Source organism: Abramis brama (genome assembly GCF_963993115.1).
Source record: "Abramis brama genome assembly, chromosome: 2".
Classification (NCBI taxonomy): Eukaryota; Metazoa; Chordata; class Actinopteri; order Cypriniformes; family Leuciscidae; genus Abramis; species Abramis brama.
The window spans coordinates 25,841,222-25,858,273 of record NC_139964.1 but is presented as its reverse complement, the minus strand read 5'-3'; the positions used below and the strand labels follow the sequence as shown (position 1 = coordinate 25,858,273).

Genomic DNA, 17,052 nt, shown 5'->3' with positions numbered 1-17,052 from the left:
ATCTATCTATATATCTATCTATCATTCTATCTATCTATCTATCTATCTATCTATCTATCTATCTATCATTCTTTCTAACTAATCTATCTATCTTTCTTTCCTTCTTTCTAACTAATCTATCTATCTTTCTTTCTTTCATTCTTTCTAACTAATCTATCTATCTATCTTTCATTCTTTCTAACTAATCTATCTTTCTTTCTTTCATTCTTTCTAACTAATCTAATCTATCTATCTTTCTTTCATTCTTTCTATCTATCTATCTATCTATCTATCTATCTATCTATCTATCTTTCTTTCATTCTTTCTAACTAATCCATCTATATTTCTTTCATTCTTTCTAACTAATCTATCTATCTTTCTTTCAATCTATCTATCTTTCTTTCATTATTTCTAACTAATCTATCTATCCTTCTAACTAATCTATCTATCTTTCTTTCATTCTTTCTAACTTATCTATCTATCTATCTATCTATCTATCTATCTATCTATCTATCTATCTTTCTTTCATTCTTTCTAACTAATCTATCTTTCTTTCATTCTTTCTATCTATCTATCTATCTATCTATCTATCTTTCTTTCATTCTTTCTAACTAATCCATCTATATTTCTTTCATTCTTTCTAACTAATCTATCTATCTTTCTTTCAATCTATCTATCTTTCTTTCATTATTTCTAACTAATCTATCTATCCTTCTAACTAATCTATCTATCTTTCTTTCATTCTTTCTAACTTATCTATCTATCTATCTATCTATCTATCTATCTTTCTTTCATTCTTTCTAACTAATCTATCTATCTTTCATTCTTTCTAACTAATCTATCTTTCTTTCATTCTTTCTAACTAATCTATCTATCTTTCATTCTTTCTAACTAATCTATCTTTCTTTCTTTCATTCTTTCTAACTAATCTATCTATCTTTCTTTCATTCTTTCTAACTAATCTATCTATCTATCTTTCTTTCTTTCTTTCTAACTAATCTATCTATCTTTCTTTCATTCTTTCTAACTAATCTATCTTTCTTTCATTCTTACAAACTAATCTCTTTTATCTTTTTCTTTCTAACTAATCTATCTATCTTTCTTTCTAACTAATCTTTCTTTCTTTCTAATTAATCTATATTTCTTTCTAACTAATCTATCTATCTAATGTTTCTTTCTAGATAATCCTTCTTTCTTTCTAACTTATCTATCTATCTTTTTCATTCTTACTAACTAATCTTTCTTTCTTTCTTCAAACTAATCTTTCGTTCTTTCTAACTAACTAATCTTTCTTTCTTTCTTTCTTTCTTTCTAACTAAGCTTTCTTTCTTTCTAACCAATCTATCTTTATCTCTTTCTTTCTAAATAAGCTTTCTTTCTTTCTAACCAATCTATATTTCTTTCTTTCTAACTAATCTTTCTTTCTTTTTTCAAACTAATCTTGCTTTCTAACTAATCGTTCTTTCTTTCTTTCTTTCTTACCAATCTATCTTTCTCTCTTTCAAACTAATATTTCTTTCTTTCTTTTTAACTTTTCTTTATTACTTTCTTTTTAACTTTTCTTTCTTTATAACTAATCTATATTCTTCTAACTAATATTTCTTTCTTTTTCATGCTTATCTTTCTTTCTAACTAACTAATCTTTCTAACTAATCTTTCTTTCTTTTTTCAAACTAATCTTTCTTTCTAACTAACTAATCTTCCTTTCTAACTAATCTTTCTTTCATTCTTTCTTTCTTTTTTCAAACATTTCTTTCTTTCTAACTAATCTTTCTTTCATTCTTTCTTTCTTTTTTCAAACATTTTTGTCTTTCTAACTAATCTTTCTTTCTTTGTTTCTTCTAACTAATCTTTCTTTCTTTCTTTCTTTCTTTCTTTCTTTCATTCTAACTAATCTTGATCTATCCGTCCAACCATCCATGGTCATGTTAAAACATGGTAAATCATGCTAGCAATGTGGTAAACCATACTAGAAACATGGTAAATCATGGTAAATCATGGTAAACCATGCTAGAACAGTTTAAAACTTTTTCAAACTTTCTGGCTAGGCTTTTTCAAGCCAACTTAAAGTTTGTCTACGAACTTTACCATCTAGTCTCAAAATTATAATTTTGAGAGACCCGTGACGTAATACCCGGAGCTGTTCATGTCCTCACACTCCGATTTATTTATTGATAATGTTGATGTTTTAAAACAAAAATGTAGCAATAAGATTATAAGGAATGCTCTTGGTTCTGTGTCTTTTCCTGCAGCAAGATTCCTTTGGTCTTCTTTATTTGTTGATATCTCTTGGGTTAAAACATGGAATTTGCCAAGGAAGTTTTGTGTCAATAACAAAATTAAGGAAGTGTCTTACAAAATACTTAACAGAATTTATCCTGCTAAGCATTTTTTGGAAAGATTTAAGCTTAATATTTCATTTACTTGTGAATTTTGTGCACTAGAAAAAGAAACAATTTTGCACCTGTTTTTTCACTGTATTTACTCAAGATTATTTTGGAAAGATTTAGAAAACTTTATTAATATAAAACTGAAGTGTATGATGGAAATTTGTGTTTTTTATGTGTTTTTTTATACTCAGATTGACAATTTTGAATGTAAAGAACAACATATTATACAGTTATTTATTTTATTAGGAAAATACCATATACATAAAAAGAAGTGGGCTCAAGGTAAACCAAATTTTCCACATTTTATAAATTACTTTACATTATATGTACATATTTTGGAACAAGCTAAAAACAAAAAAGCAACGAAAACATGTAATGCTTTGAAAGCACTGGATTTTAAGTAAAACGTTTTTTTTCATTTCCTGGCAGCTAATGTTAATATGATATTGTGAATATGTAATACCCCTTGTTCTTGTGGCATTGAATAAAAAACAACAACAAAAAAAAAAACACTCAGATTTATGCGTTTAAACCATAGACTGTAAAAGGTTTAAAACCAAAACCAGCTTAAGTATGGCAAGCGATCGGGGTCAAAAGTCTTTAAACGAAACGTGATTTGTCCATTTGTCCGTGTTAACGCGACAGCACGCACAGCAGCCAATGAAATTGTTGTATTTGAGACTACATTTGCATATGTGATGTGATGGTACGTTGGTACATATACAAACATCAGATGTCATGTTTATTCATGAACGATGTCGTAATGGTATACTGGTATGCATGTATGCAAACATCAGATGTTATATTTGTTCATGAGGGATAATACATTGGTACGTTGTGAGTGATGTCAGTCTTATGTCATGATTTGTCATGCCCTTTTAAGTTGTTCGTTAACGTTCTTTCTCAAGGTAGAAAATTCAACAGCTTAAACGATGGCTCTTAGAAAGGCTCTTTTATTTTAGCAAACTGCCAAAAAACCTTTTCAGACTGTGTACAGCTGAACCAAGAAAAGCTTAAGATTGCATGGAGCTGATGAGCATGAATGGCAGAAGAAAAAGACTGCAATTAAAAAACAAAACAAGAGAAAATTATTTTAATGCAAGCAATAAAAAATAAATAAAAATACTGCACACATCAGCTGTGGAATAAAAGAAAAGAAATGCACGATTAACTAGATTAAGGCATACTCCTGTCTTAATTTAAACCCTGTCCAAAGGTTTCATTCATCATTAATTTCATATTCTTGCCACTGGAAATTATGGCTTCCTAAAGACAGGTTTATGGATAAATAAATGAATAATAATAATAATAATAAAAATATACCAGGTGTAACGAAGCACCAGACTCAGTAGGATCCATTTGCAGCTTTATTAAGAATAGTCGTACAGGCAGGGTCAACAACAGCAGACAGATCAATGGAGGAATCACAGAGAACATCCGTATAACAGGCAGAGGTCAGGGCAGGCAGCAATAATCAGAGTCCAATAAACAATCCAAGTCAGGCCAGGCAGAGAAACAATCAGGAAATGGTGAAACAGTCCAAGGTCCGTAATACAAGAAGCAAACACGGGGAATAACGCTCAGTAGTGACAGCCAGGGCAAATCAAGACTTCGCAGAGATGTGGTGTGTGGAAGTGGCTTATATGTGTGTGTAAATGAGGTGCAGGTGTGTTGCGCAATCAGTCCCAGGTGAGAGGCATTATGGGAAATGGAGTTTAAAACGAGATGGTTAATATTCAGGAGACGGATCCCTCCGGTGGTGCGGAGGAGGCGGTACGGAAGCCTCCTCTGTAACAGAGCCCTCCCCCTGCGAGCGGCTCCTGACGCGAGGAGGCAAACGACGCCGGGGCCTTCCACGAGGTCGAGGGGCCGGTTTTTCCGGGTGCATCCGGTGAAACTCCTCAGTGAGTGTGGGGTCCAGGATATCCCCTGAATTGACCCAGGATTGCTCCTCCGGACCGAACCCCTCCCAGTCAACTAGATACTGGAGAATATTACCCCGACGTCTAGAGTCAAGCAACTTGTGCACACGATACACCTCCTCGCCGTCAACCAGAATAGGTGGGGGAGTCTGAGAGGCGGCCCCCTCCTCCGGCTCTCCCCTCGGACCACCGGCAGGTTTTAGCAGGGAAACATGAAAAGTAGGAGAAATACGATAATTAGCGGGCAGGTCTAATCGAAATGATACAGGAGATAATTGTTTAACAATTTGGAACGGACCAACATACCTGGGACTGAGTTTGCGACATGGAAGTCGGAGTCGTAGATCTCTGGTGGAAAGCCATACCCATTGGCCGATGTGATACTCTGGAGCTGGACGGCGGTGGCGGTTGGCTTGTTGCTCTTGTCGTCTGACAGCATGGAGTAAGTGAGTGTGTGCTTGATTCCAGACCTCCTCGCTCTTGTGTAGCCATTCGGTGACGGATGGAAGTTCTGTGGGTTCGCCGGACCAGGGGAAGAGAGGTGGTTGGAAACCAAGTATACATTTAAAGGGAGTTATGCCAGTGGCGGGTTTGACCAGTGAATTTTGGGCGTATTCGGCCCAGAACAAATATCTGCTCCAATCAGCTTGATGTTGTTGGCAGTAAGATCGGAGGAAGCGGATGACGTCTTGATTAAGGCGTTCAGTTTGACCATTTGACTGAGGATGGTAACCTGAGGTAAGGCTGATGTTGACATTTAGATGCTTGAAGAATGCTGTCCACACTCTGGAGGTGAATTGAGGTCCTCGGTCAGATACTATATCTTCAGGTAAGCCATAAAATCTGAACACTTGGTTGCAAAGGAGCTCTGCTGTTTCGAATGCAGTGGGAAGTTTGGTTAGAGGGATTAATCGGCAGGCCTTGGAGAACCGATCCACAATGGTGAGTATGGTGGTGTATCCTTGGGAATTGGGTAGGTCAGTGATGAAGTCAATGGCGATATGAGACCAGGGACGTTGAGGTATGGGAAGTGGGTTTAGGAGACCAGCAGGTAATTTTCGGAGTGATTTGGAGGTGTGACAATTGGTGCAGTTCTGAACATGCTTGATGGTATCTGACAGAAGAGTGGGCCACCAGAAGCGATTTTGGAGTAATTGTATGGTGGCAGTGATTCCAGGGTGACCAGAACTTGGTGAAGAGTGTACCTGATCGAGGAGCCGAGGACGTAGTGGATCTGGGACGAAGAGGAGATTCGCTGGACATTCAGCGGGAGGTGGTACTTGGAGGTTAGCTTGTTGAATTTCGGTGATGATATCCCATTGAACGGGAGCTACTAGCAGATGTTCGTGAAGGATGGTTTCAGGAGTGGGATTTTGGGTTGTTTCTTCGGTTTGACGGGAGAGAGCATCAGCTTTGGTGTTCTTGGTGCCTGGTCGATATGTGACAGTGAAATTAAATCTGGTGAAGAACAAAGCCCATCTGGCCTGGCGGGGATTAAGACGTTTGGCGGATCGTAGATATTCGAGGTTCTTGTGGTCGGTGAGAATTATGAACGGTTGACTTGCTCCCTCCAGCCAATGGCGCCATTCCTCCAAAGCTAGTTTCATAGCTAACAATTCACGATTGCCCACATCGTAGTTACGTTCGGCTGGAGAAAGTTTGCGGGAAAAGAAAGCACAAGGGTACATCTTGGCTGGATTACCTTGTCGTTGCGATAAGACAGCTCCTACTCCCGTATTGGAAGCATCTACTTCTACAATAAACTGTTGTTCAGGATCAGGATGACGTAAAATGGGTGCTGATGTGAACCGTGTCTTTAAATCCTGAAACGCTTGCTGTGCTTCTGTGGTCCAGTGCAGACGAGCAGTGTGACGCTTGGTCATGGCAGTCAAAGGAGCGGCTATGAGACTGAAGTTTCTTATAAACCGCCTGTAGAAGTTCGCAAACCCCAGAAAACGTTGTAGCTCCTTGATGGTTTGGGGTAATGGCCAGTCCAAGACTCCCTTGACTTTCTTCTCATCCATAGCTACCCCCTCTTGGCTGATGATGTACCCCAGAAAAGACATGCTCGTCTGATGAAACTCACATTTCTCGACCTTGGCATAGAGTTGATATTGAATCAGACGTTGTAAGACCAATCTGACCTGACAGATGTGCTCCTCCATGGAGTTGGAGTAGATCAGGATGTCGTCGATGTATACGATCACCCATTTATCCAGCATATCCCGGAAGATGTCATTCATGAAGGACTGGAACACGGAAGGACTGTTAGCCAGGCCGAAGGGCATAACCAGGTATTCATAGTGCCCACTAGTGGTTGAGAATGCTGTTTTCCACTCGTCACCTTCGCGGATGCGGATCAGGTTGTAAGCGTTACGTAAATCTAGTTTGGTGTAATATTTGGCTTGACGGAGTTGTTCTAAGGCGGCTGGAACAAGTGGTAGAGGGTATCTGAACTTGACCGTGTTTTCATTCAACCCCCGGTAATCGATGCATGGTCGAAGCCCTCCGTCTTTCTTTTTCACGAAGAAGAAACCCGCGGCTGCTGGAGATGTGGAAGGTCTGATGAAACCTTTAGCTAGCTCTTCTTCTATGTAGTTCCTCATGGCTTCGGATTCAGGTTGGGATAAAGGAAATATTCTTCCCTTTGGGGGCGTGGTACCGGGAGTTAAATCGATGGCACAATCAGTCGAGCGATGTTCAGGAAGTTGTGAGGCTTTTTTCTTGCTGAAAGCTTCAGAGAGATCGGCATACTCGGATGGTAAGTTTTCTAGTTCTGGCTCTGGTGCTGAGGGAACTGGGACTGGACAGGATATACGCGTGACTTTGGATAGACATTGACTGTGACAAGTGTGATCCCATTGAATAATCTGACCGTCTCTCCAAGAGATGTGCGGATTGTGCGTCTGTAACCAAGGAAACCCGAGAATGATGGAATGATGTGGAGCATGGATGACGTAGAATTTGATGGATTCGGAATGTAGGGATCCAATGTGCATCTTGACTTCTTCCGTTATGCGGTGAATTTTGCCCTCACCAAGGGGTCGCCCGTCTAGCGCCTCCACTGTCAGGGAGGTATGACAGGGATTCAGTTGTAGTTTACACTGTACAGCAAATTTGTGAGAGATGAAGTTCCCCGCTGCTCCTGAGTCTATTAAAGCAGTGGTTGAAATAGAATTACCCTGGACCAGCAGGCGCACCGGTAGAGTGAGACTGGATACAGTTGTGTGTGTTTTAACATTTGAACTCACCGGTGGAGACTTGGACGAAGGACGAACTGGGCAGGAAGACTTCATGTGTCCAGACTGACCACAATACAAGCACAGGTGATTCTGCATTCTTCGTTCACGTTCTTCTGGCGTGAGGTGAGTGAAACCAACTTGCATCGGTTCATGATCGGATGTTGATTCTTGGAAGGAGCGATGTGATGTTCGGGTAGAACGTCGTGAACGGATTAGATTGTCAACTTGTATGGCCAGATCGATGTATTGATTCAAGTTTTTGCCTTCATCCCGACAGGCTAGCTCAGATTGCAATACAACAGTTAATCCCTTTCTGAAAATGGTCTTTAGTGTATCTTCTACCCAGTTGGTTTGTGCAGCGAGCGTGCGGAAGCTTAATGCATACTCTGCTGTTGTTCTTCTTCCCTGGGAAAGATTGAGCAGTTGTTCGCCAGCACTTCCTCTCTCAGTAGGATGCTCAAAAACGCTGCGAAACTGTCGAAGGAAAGCCCTGAAGGATGTGAAAGATGACCCATTTGGTCCCCAGACAGCAGTGGCCCAATCTAATGCTCTTCCTGTGAGTAGTGAACATACAAATGCAATTCGGGTGGAATCATTGGAGTAAAGTGATGGTTGTTGATCGACGAAGAGTGTGCATTGAAGCAGGAAACCTTTGCATTTTGTCGAGGTGCCGTCGAATTTTTCAGGAAAGGCTAGTCGAGGGTTAACTGGAGTACTCACAGTGGGTGGAGAAACTTCTTGAGATTGCACAGAGGGAGCATTAGCCGCTAACGCACAGAGACCTTGTAGCTCCTTGACAAGCTCCTCAGTAAGCGTCGTCAGATGATTAAGCTGGTGGTGATGCAACGTGAGTTGTGAAGCTTGAGCTGACAATTCTGTGGACAGTTGCATTACCGCTGCTGGATCGGGTTTTGGCGAAGTCTTCTGTAACGAAGCACCAGACTCAGTAGGATCCATTTGCAGCTTTATTAAGAATAGTCGTACAGGCAGGGTCAACAACAGCAGACAGATCAATGGAGGAATCACAGAGAACATCCGTATAACAGGCAGAGGTCAGGGCAGGCAGCAATAATCAGAGTCCAATAAACAATCCAAGTCAGGCCAGGCAGAGAAACAATCAGGAAATGGTGAAACAGTCCAAGGTCCGTAATACAAGAAGCAAACACGGGGAATAACGCTCAGTAGTGACAGCCAGGGCAAATCAAGACTTCGCAGAGATGTGGTGTGTGGAAGTGGCTTATATGTGTGTGTAAATGAGGTGCAGGTGTGTTGCGCAATCAGTCCCAGGTGAGAGGCATTATGGGAAATGGAGTTCAAAACGAGATGGTTAATATTCAGGAGACGGATCCCTCCGGTGGTGCGGAGGAGGCGGTACGGAAGCCTCCTCTGTAACACCAGGGCTCAACATTAAGCCTTTTCATTTGATTTCATTCACTTGTCCGAGTAAAAACATTTGTTTGTCCAGGTTTGTGTGTGTGTTGTAAATATAATTTACTCTGAATCAGTATTCTCATCACTGTTCAGTCAGCTTTAACATATATAAATCGGCATATTTATGATATTTTAACCTTTATAAAGAGCATTTTTCCCTAATCGTTTTAAATATATGCTTCATTTTTCATTTAAAATTCTTAAATTTGATCAATAAATTAAAATAGAATAATAAGATGCTAAAGGACTGTTACCAATCAAATTAAACTGCATTAAATAATGTAATGAGATTATTGTATATTGAATATACAAATAAATATTTTTTTATATAGAAATAATATTTTTAAACCACCATTAGGAGGCAGGTGACCGTCTTAATGAGTGAGTCATTGAGTCATTTATTCAAACGATTCATTCAAATGGCTGATTCATTCAGGGATGAGGCACAGGGGGGCAGCGTTTCATATTATTTTGAAGGTACCCCCGGGAGCCGCCATTGGCTAACAAGCCTTCACCTGCTGTTAGCATCCCATTGACTCCCATTCATTTTGGCGTCACTTTGACAGCGAATACAAACTCCTATCGGACAATCTGTTCCTCGGGAAGCATAAGCTAGTTGCACAGCTTCCACAAACTGGCTCGAAACTGGCTAGTCCTGTTCACATACGCGCTTCTGTGACACTGAATTGGTGTCTAGTTCAGTGGCACAAAATGCTTAAATTGTAATCACCTGAGCTCTGAACGGTGTTGAGAGCACCTTCGGTGTGTAGCCGCGTCTGGGTATGAGTCTGACCATGCAATCATCCGGTCCGAACTGCATACATTCACTGTTCACTGACAGGGCATGCAAGTCTCCCACTCGTTTCCCGCAGGCTAGTGCGAGCAGTAGTGCCATCTTAATCGAGAGCACTTTAAGGTCGCTAGATTCGGCTGGCTCGAAGGGTGGGTCGAAGAGCACTAACGATAGGTCCCAAACTGGCATCTGGCGAAGGCGGGGAGGATTTAGTCGCCTCGCCCCCCTCGAATGCAACACCGAAAATACCCGATGGGCTTACCAGTGTGTCCAGGAGCTGTTTTCTTCTCAGCATCGCGCATCTCCGTCAACGTCAGCCACAGGTGACGGTGCAAAACCACGAGGCTGCCCATATTACGGCCTATACCCTGCACAACCTTTTTAGAGGCGGCCAGAGCCAGATCTGTGGCCGTGTGCAGCTTCCTGAGAGACTCGGGGTCGTGGCCTTCCTCGTCCAGGGACCCCAAGAGTCGAGTTTGGAAGACCTGCAGGATTGCCATCGTGTGAAGGGCAGATGCTGCATGTCCAGCTGAGATATATGCCTTCTCGGCGATGTGGGCAGTGGCTCTACATGGCCTGGAAGGCAATGAGGCAGTTTTCCATCCAGGAGAAGGACACAGGTGGGCCGCGACAATTTCTCCGCCCCTTCCACTGTTGTCAGCAGCTGGGTACCCTGTGCATGGGCTTGGGCTGAGTGAGGGGAGCGCCATGACCGGATGAGTTCATCGCTCCTCCCACGTGCGGCAAAGAGACATTTCTTCGTTTTAAAGCAAAAATCCGCCGGAACGTGAGAGGGGATAATCCACTTTGTCCACTCTGTTTGCGTGAATCCACGGCGAAAACAGGCTCCAGGTGAAGAAGAAAGATTCTGAGGTTTTTGGCGCCCGATGTCACCTATATTGGAGTATGTCAGCCAATCAGGTGAGGGCGTGGGCGCCATTGGCTATTTGCTAGCAAAAGAGTTATTCAAATCAGGCTTCAGCATTTCGAGGAAAATGGATTTCCCCCATGCGTAATGTCGAGGGACCGACTCGATAAGGGAACTAAAGGGTCATAGCAGAACTCATGTCTCCATTTGTGTTTAAAATAGTTACAGTTTTTAGACTTTAAAAACATTTATCACCACTTGTGATTCACAAAGTGAAAATGAATTTTAAGAAGTTTGTTTCTATCCAGTTGGCTATTGGCTTTTACTGATAAAACAGACACTTTACTCATGTACAAAAACATTGGGCCCTATTTTAACGATCTGAAACGCAAGTGTCAAAGCGCAAAGCACAAGTAACTTTGTGGGCGGGTCTTGGCGCTGTTGCTATTTTCCCGGCGGGATAAATGACTCTTGCGCCAGGCGCAAATCTAAAATGGGTTGGTCTGAAGAGCTTCATTATTCATAGGTGTGGTTTGGGCGTAACGTGAAATAAACCAATCAGAGCGTCATCTCACATTCCCTTTAAGAGCAGGCGCGCTTGTTCTAAAGCGGATTCCTATTATAACGGCGGATTTGCCAGGCGCGCGCCAGGAGCGGTTCACAGCCGAGGAGAGCAACGCTCTCGTCAGGGACGTTGGGGATGGAGAAACCCACCCAAATTAACTTCGGTTAAAAAGGCGTATGATAATTTGGGTAAATGTGTAAGCTAGATGTATGCTTTTATAATAAATTGTCTATCTATCTATCTATCTATCTATCTATCTATCCATCTATCTATCTATCTATCTATCGTAATAATGTATGATTTGCAAAAATGAAAACTGCTGCTTCTGTGTAGATGAGAGAATCAAAGTGCGCGTTGTGCACACGCTACATTGATTATGGCCAAGCATGCGCCCTTGAAATAGCATATGAATAACATGCGCAACGCGCCACTGACTTTAAACAATTTTTTCCTGGTTAGTGGCGCAATTGTTTTCTAAACCTGCAAAATAGCATGAAGGAACGTTTGCGCCGGAACACGCCTCCTTTTTTGCGCTGAACCGCCCAGGGAGCGCAAGTTCATTCCCTAGTTTAGCGACGTGCTTCTGTGGAGGGAAAAGTCTGCTGTGCGCGGGTGCAAAATAGGAATGATACATGCGTCGGTGTACAAAGTCAATTGCGCTGGGTGCAAGATAGGGCCCCTTATGTGAAAGTGAATAAATGTATGTGTGTGTGTTCAGTTATTCAGTTATTCTGTGTAAGTTATATACTTTTGAAAATGATAGGCCAATAACTTAAAACAAACATTTAATAACCCATATAAATAAATTATAATTTATAATATGGAACGCATTTAGGCTACTTAATTAACAATGTAACATTTATTAATTTACTCTAGCACTTAAGATAAAACAAGGCCACAATAAACTAAAGGATTAAAATGTGGGTAAATCTCAAGGTAAGTCTGTTTTAAAATAAAAATATTACAAGTTCGAACATGGCCAGAATGTGCGCGTTGAGAAACACGTACAAATTGGTCGTCTTAATATGGTAAAACTGTACGTCTTTACACGTACTAAAGTAACACAGCGAAAACTGACGCCTTAACACAACCAGAATGTGCGTGTCTACATATACAAAAGAAACACGTAAAAAAATTGCCGCGTTAACGCGGACAAACAGTGCGTGTTGACGTGGTCAAATTTCACGCGTTTCATTTAAAGAGAATTGGCCCTGTTCGCCTTCCATACTAATGCTGCGTTCACGTCATAACCTTATGATGTGAACGCAGCATAAGCTTGTTTTGGTTTTAGGAGGAACCGTAAAAGGTGGCTGTATGGAGGTTATAATATGACAAAACTATTTGAATTGTGTAAATTAATTGAATTGAACTGTTATGTAACACAATTGAATATTATGTGGCATTTTACATAGTTCTGAATTAGATTTTTTAATACTTGAATATTGAACATTTAAAATTTAACAATTGAAATTTTTTTATAGCAGAATTTTTATAGACATGCATTTTCAATCAGTGGATTTTTTTTGTTCTGAATTAGACTGCAAATATCCAGTTTTTAAAAATACAGCATCAAGTTTTCAAGATGACGAAGAAATTCGTAACATCAAATTCAATATTCTAAAATTCAAATCACAGAAATTCAGATACAGAAAGTAGGTCAGAGGTCATCCACAGGGAAGAGTAGAGGGTCCCAGAAAAGTCGAACAGAGCATTTTGGCCAATCACAGCTGCTATTTGTTTGTGGTGCTCGTGACTGTCTGTCCACAACTCTGCATAGCCTGAAGTTTGGTTTATCCTCGCCGATTCTGCACAAACGCGATGGTGCGCTGCAAATATGACATCATTACGGTGTATGCGGGCATGCGCGTTGAGTGGGCGAGACCCCATTTCGAGTGGTGGTGTTCACAGCATATTTTTTTTTATTGATTCCTGATGGTTTAGAGGACAATTGCTCTGAGTCGCCCTGGTCCTGAGACTTCCACAGGCGATATGTGTACATTTTTAATATTTAGACCACTACTATTATTGGTTATAGTTTTAACCATAATAACAAAAAGTGTTTATGAAATAAATTGCCTTACCCTACCATGAAGAATTAAAAGTTTGTAAGACTTGCTAAATTTTCATGCTAAATGGCTCCATTTTGTGATTTCCATGAATTCCCTTCATGTTCTGTTTCAGTTCAGTCCAGATGCAAAGATCAAAGTCATCAGACCCCAGCTGTGTGTCCATGAAGAGTGACTGGTCAATGGATCCTCCACATAACTTTAGTGGACACACTGATCCTGGGTTTAGGTAAGTGCTTTACTAAACCATTTATCTTTTTACATCTGTGTTGAAACTAAGAAAAGTGTTCATTAATAATGCTGTAAAGGGACTTGAGTGCCTGTAATGCATTTCAGTAGTTATTTAAAAGATCTTAATTAACAGCTCACATATGTGGATGTGCATTTGCTGTAAATCTCCAACAGCATAATAAATATAAATGGTATAATTTAGTCCCCGAATAAGTTTATTACTAAAGTCATGAATTTAAGTGTGTGATTTACATTCACTTGTGTTCATCTCAATGCACAGACCAGATCCTCCAGACCCCAGCTGTGTGTCCATGAAGAGTGACTGGTCAATGGATCCTCCACATAACTTTAGTGGACACACTGATCCTGTGTTTAGGTGAGTGCTTTACTAAACATTTATCTTACTAAGAAAATTGTTCATTATTAATGTTGTAAAGGGACTAAAGTGTCTGTATGTAATGCATTTCAGATGTTATTAATTAAAAGATCTTAACAGCTCAGATATGTGGATGTGCATTTGCTGTAAATCTCCAACAGCATAATAAATATTAATGGAATAATTCAGTCACCTGAATCAGTTTATCACAAAAGTCATGAATTTAAGAGTGTGATTTATATTCACTTGTGTTCATCTCACTGCACAGACCAGATCCTCCAGACCCCAGCTGTGTGTCCATGAAGAGTGACTGGTCAATGGATCCTCCACATAACTTTAGTGGACACACTGATCCTGTGTTTAGGTGAGTGCTTTACTAAACATTTATCTTACTTATTTATTTATCTTAAGAAAATTGTTCATTATTAATGCTGTAAAGGGACTTGAGTGCCTGTATGTAATGCATTTCAGAAGTTATTTAAAGGATCATGAAACCCTAAACCAAATTTTATGAGTTTTTAACAGAGGTGTGTGTGTTGAACACCATTGAAGACAATGTTAGCATCTGTTAGATTTAATAGTAGGGGGAAAATGGTTAAATTTTAGTTTTTTTACGCTATTTTCATCTTCCGGGTTTAAAACCTTCATCGTGTCCACGTCACAGTGACGTGGCAGTGCACTGTAGTACTTTGATGACTCATCGGTGTCTCATAATTATTCATGTGACTGAGTTTTCTTATCCAATGAGAAGACACTTGCTCTTAATTATTCATGACACCACATGGAACTTTCCAATGACAGACATGTCAAACTATGATATCGTGTAGTAGATGTAAGCTAATATATGTAGCAGAGCATTCAGTTACTTTTGAAAGGACAAAAATAAGGTGTCAGTGTATTTCATTAGACTTTAACTTTGCCAGCTATAAAAAAAATCTAGCATTTCCTCACGTTTTACCACTGATTTTTAGTGACGCGATATGCATGGGCCACTGGCGATGACAGTCCATGTAATAAATCAGTTTATTACTAAAGTCATGAATTTAAGAGTGTGATTTACATTCACTTGTGTTCATCTCAATGCACAGACCAGATCCTCCAGACCCCAGCTGTGTGTCCATGAAGAGTGACTGGTCAATGGATCCTCCACATGACTTTAGCGGACACACTGATCCTGGGTTTAGGTAAGTGCTTTACTAAACAATTATCTTACTTAGAAAATTGTTCATTATTAATGCTGTAAAGGGACTAAAGTTTCTGTATGTAATGCATTTCAGTGCAATTGCTGATACAATGCTATATAAGAAATGTATTGCAGCATTACGATGTCCAGAAATCAGTTAAATCATTAGAATTTGGCTAAAATAACCTCTGATGATGACGTTCTCTGTAGGTTATAAAAATAAACCCCCAAAAGATTATATTTTATTATTATTATTTATGTTGGTACATTGTACCATTGTACCATACTATTATTGAGAGCACTTTTTGTTAAACATACTATTGTGAGGAAGAAAATATTTCAAGTAGGCTATACAGTATGTCTACCAGTTGTAAATGTGTGTTAGTTTTATAATTTTAATTATATGCACAAATAGTGTATGTGTATGTATATTTTTTATTTCTATTTATTTATTTTTGGTACATTTCTTAAGAAGCATAATTTATTTTTAGACTTATTTGTTGGCCAGTTGTGGTCTGTGCAATAAATATTAAAAGTTCTAAACCATCTATTGTGTTTTGTTGTTCCACTATAGTAATGATAATATTTTAATATTTAAGTTAATAGGTGTCTCTCACATTGTCCCACAGCAACATTAAAATAGTGTAGATTAGTGTACAATGTTTTATAATAATAAGATGTTCTATTTAGTGTCCATTTCATTCATTTAACATTTCATATTAGGGGTATCCAAGAAATTTCTTATATTTAAACTTTTTTTTTTTTTTAAAGTAACGCAATAGTTACTTTCCCTGGTAATTAGTTACTTTTGTAATGATGTAATTCAGTTAATAAAGCAGTTACTTTTTGTGAGAAGTAACTAGTAACTATAACTTTATAACTTTATACTTTTTAAAAGTAACTTACCCAACACTGACTATAATACAATATATTGTTAGTCTCGAGATTCTTCACATCAGTGAATAAATACATAGATCTGCTATCAACATTTGTATTCCCTAGTGGTCTCGTGTTAGAATTTTGGTCAAGTGTGTCAGAGGCAGTGGTGGAAAGAGTACTGAAAAAACATACTCAAGTAAAAGTACCATTACATTCCAAAAAATGTAGAGTGAGTAGAGTAAAAAGTACTTGTCCAAATAACTACTTGAGTAAGAGTAAAAAAGTAGCTTATTTAAAAGTACTCATGAGTAGTGAGTAGTGATACTGAGCTGCAGATTCTACCCCCTGATAATAAACACTGTGCACTACCATTAATAAAGTAAAAAAACATTGCACATACTGTAATTCCCATTATCTTTGTCAGAAATATTGAAGAATATCATCCAAATTTTTAAAATGCACTGAGCCTGTGCATGCTATTGTTGCACATAAAATATCAATGTTCATAACTGTGCAAAGAATTCAAAAACCTTTAGAAACTCACACGATATTTCAGCATCACACACCATGAGATGGGTTTAATAGAGAGATTAAAAAATACCCAATTTCTCTCCAAAACAGTACCAGTTTTTGTGTTCTGATAAAGAAATGAGAATCTCTACTATTAAGTTTACCTCACCTAATGCACTGAAAAAGGCTAAGACAGTGAGCTAACACTAGTTACACTGAAATTCCATGCCATTAAATATGTTACAATTTGAACGTAAATGCACATTGTTCTAGAAGGGTGGCATCATCCCTTACATTTTACACAGCTACATTTACTCAAATTGTAATGCTGATAATATAATTTGTAAGAAAAATTGTGCATTAAATAGGGAAGTATATCCAGGGAAACTTTTACAAAAGAAACACACACACACAAACAAATGCATGTCTCTTTGTAGTCTTGCGAAGCTGTTTTATCAGCAGCATCCACAACAACAACAAAAATGTTGAACTTGAAAAATGTTTTTGCGCAAGTGCACTTGCTAAATGAAGGCGGATTGTATAATGGATCAATCAAAAAACGTTGTTTATTGACGAGCTGTAATCACGAACTGACAGAAACGCAGTTCAAGTTAACC

The 17,052-nt window shown here is 39.0% G+C and overlaps 1 protein-coding gene across 4 annotated transcripts in view; it reads left to right on the top strand.

Annotated features, from left to right (window-relative positions):
• LOC311077893 (protrudin-like) overlaps positions 1–17,052 on the top strand; it is a 148,966-nt gene that overhangs the window by 6,603 nt on the left and 125,311 nt on the right. For 3 of the 4 annotated variants that reach the window (XM_084106528.1, XM_084106527.1, XM_084106529.1), the window contains exons 2-5: positions 13,372–13,485; positions 13,768–13,863; positions 14,132–14,227; positions 14,952–15,047. In XM_084106528.1, coding sequence (XP_083962654.1) covers positions 13,372–13,485; positions 13,768–13,863; positions 14,132–14,227; positions 14,952–15,047 — 402 coding nt within the window. The remainder of the gene's footprint in view (positions 1–13,371; positions 13,486–13,767; positions 13,864–14,131; positions 14,228–14,951; positions 15,048–17,052) is intronic. The other variant, XM_084106530.1, reaches the window with a different exon arrangement.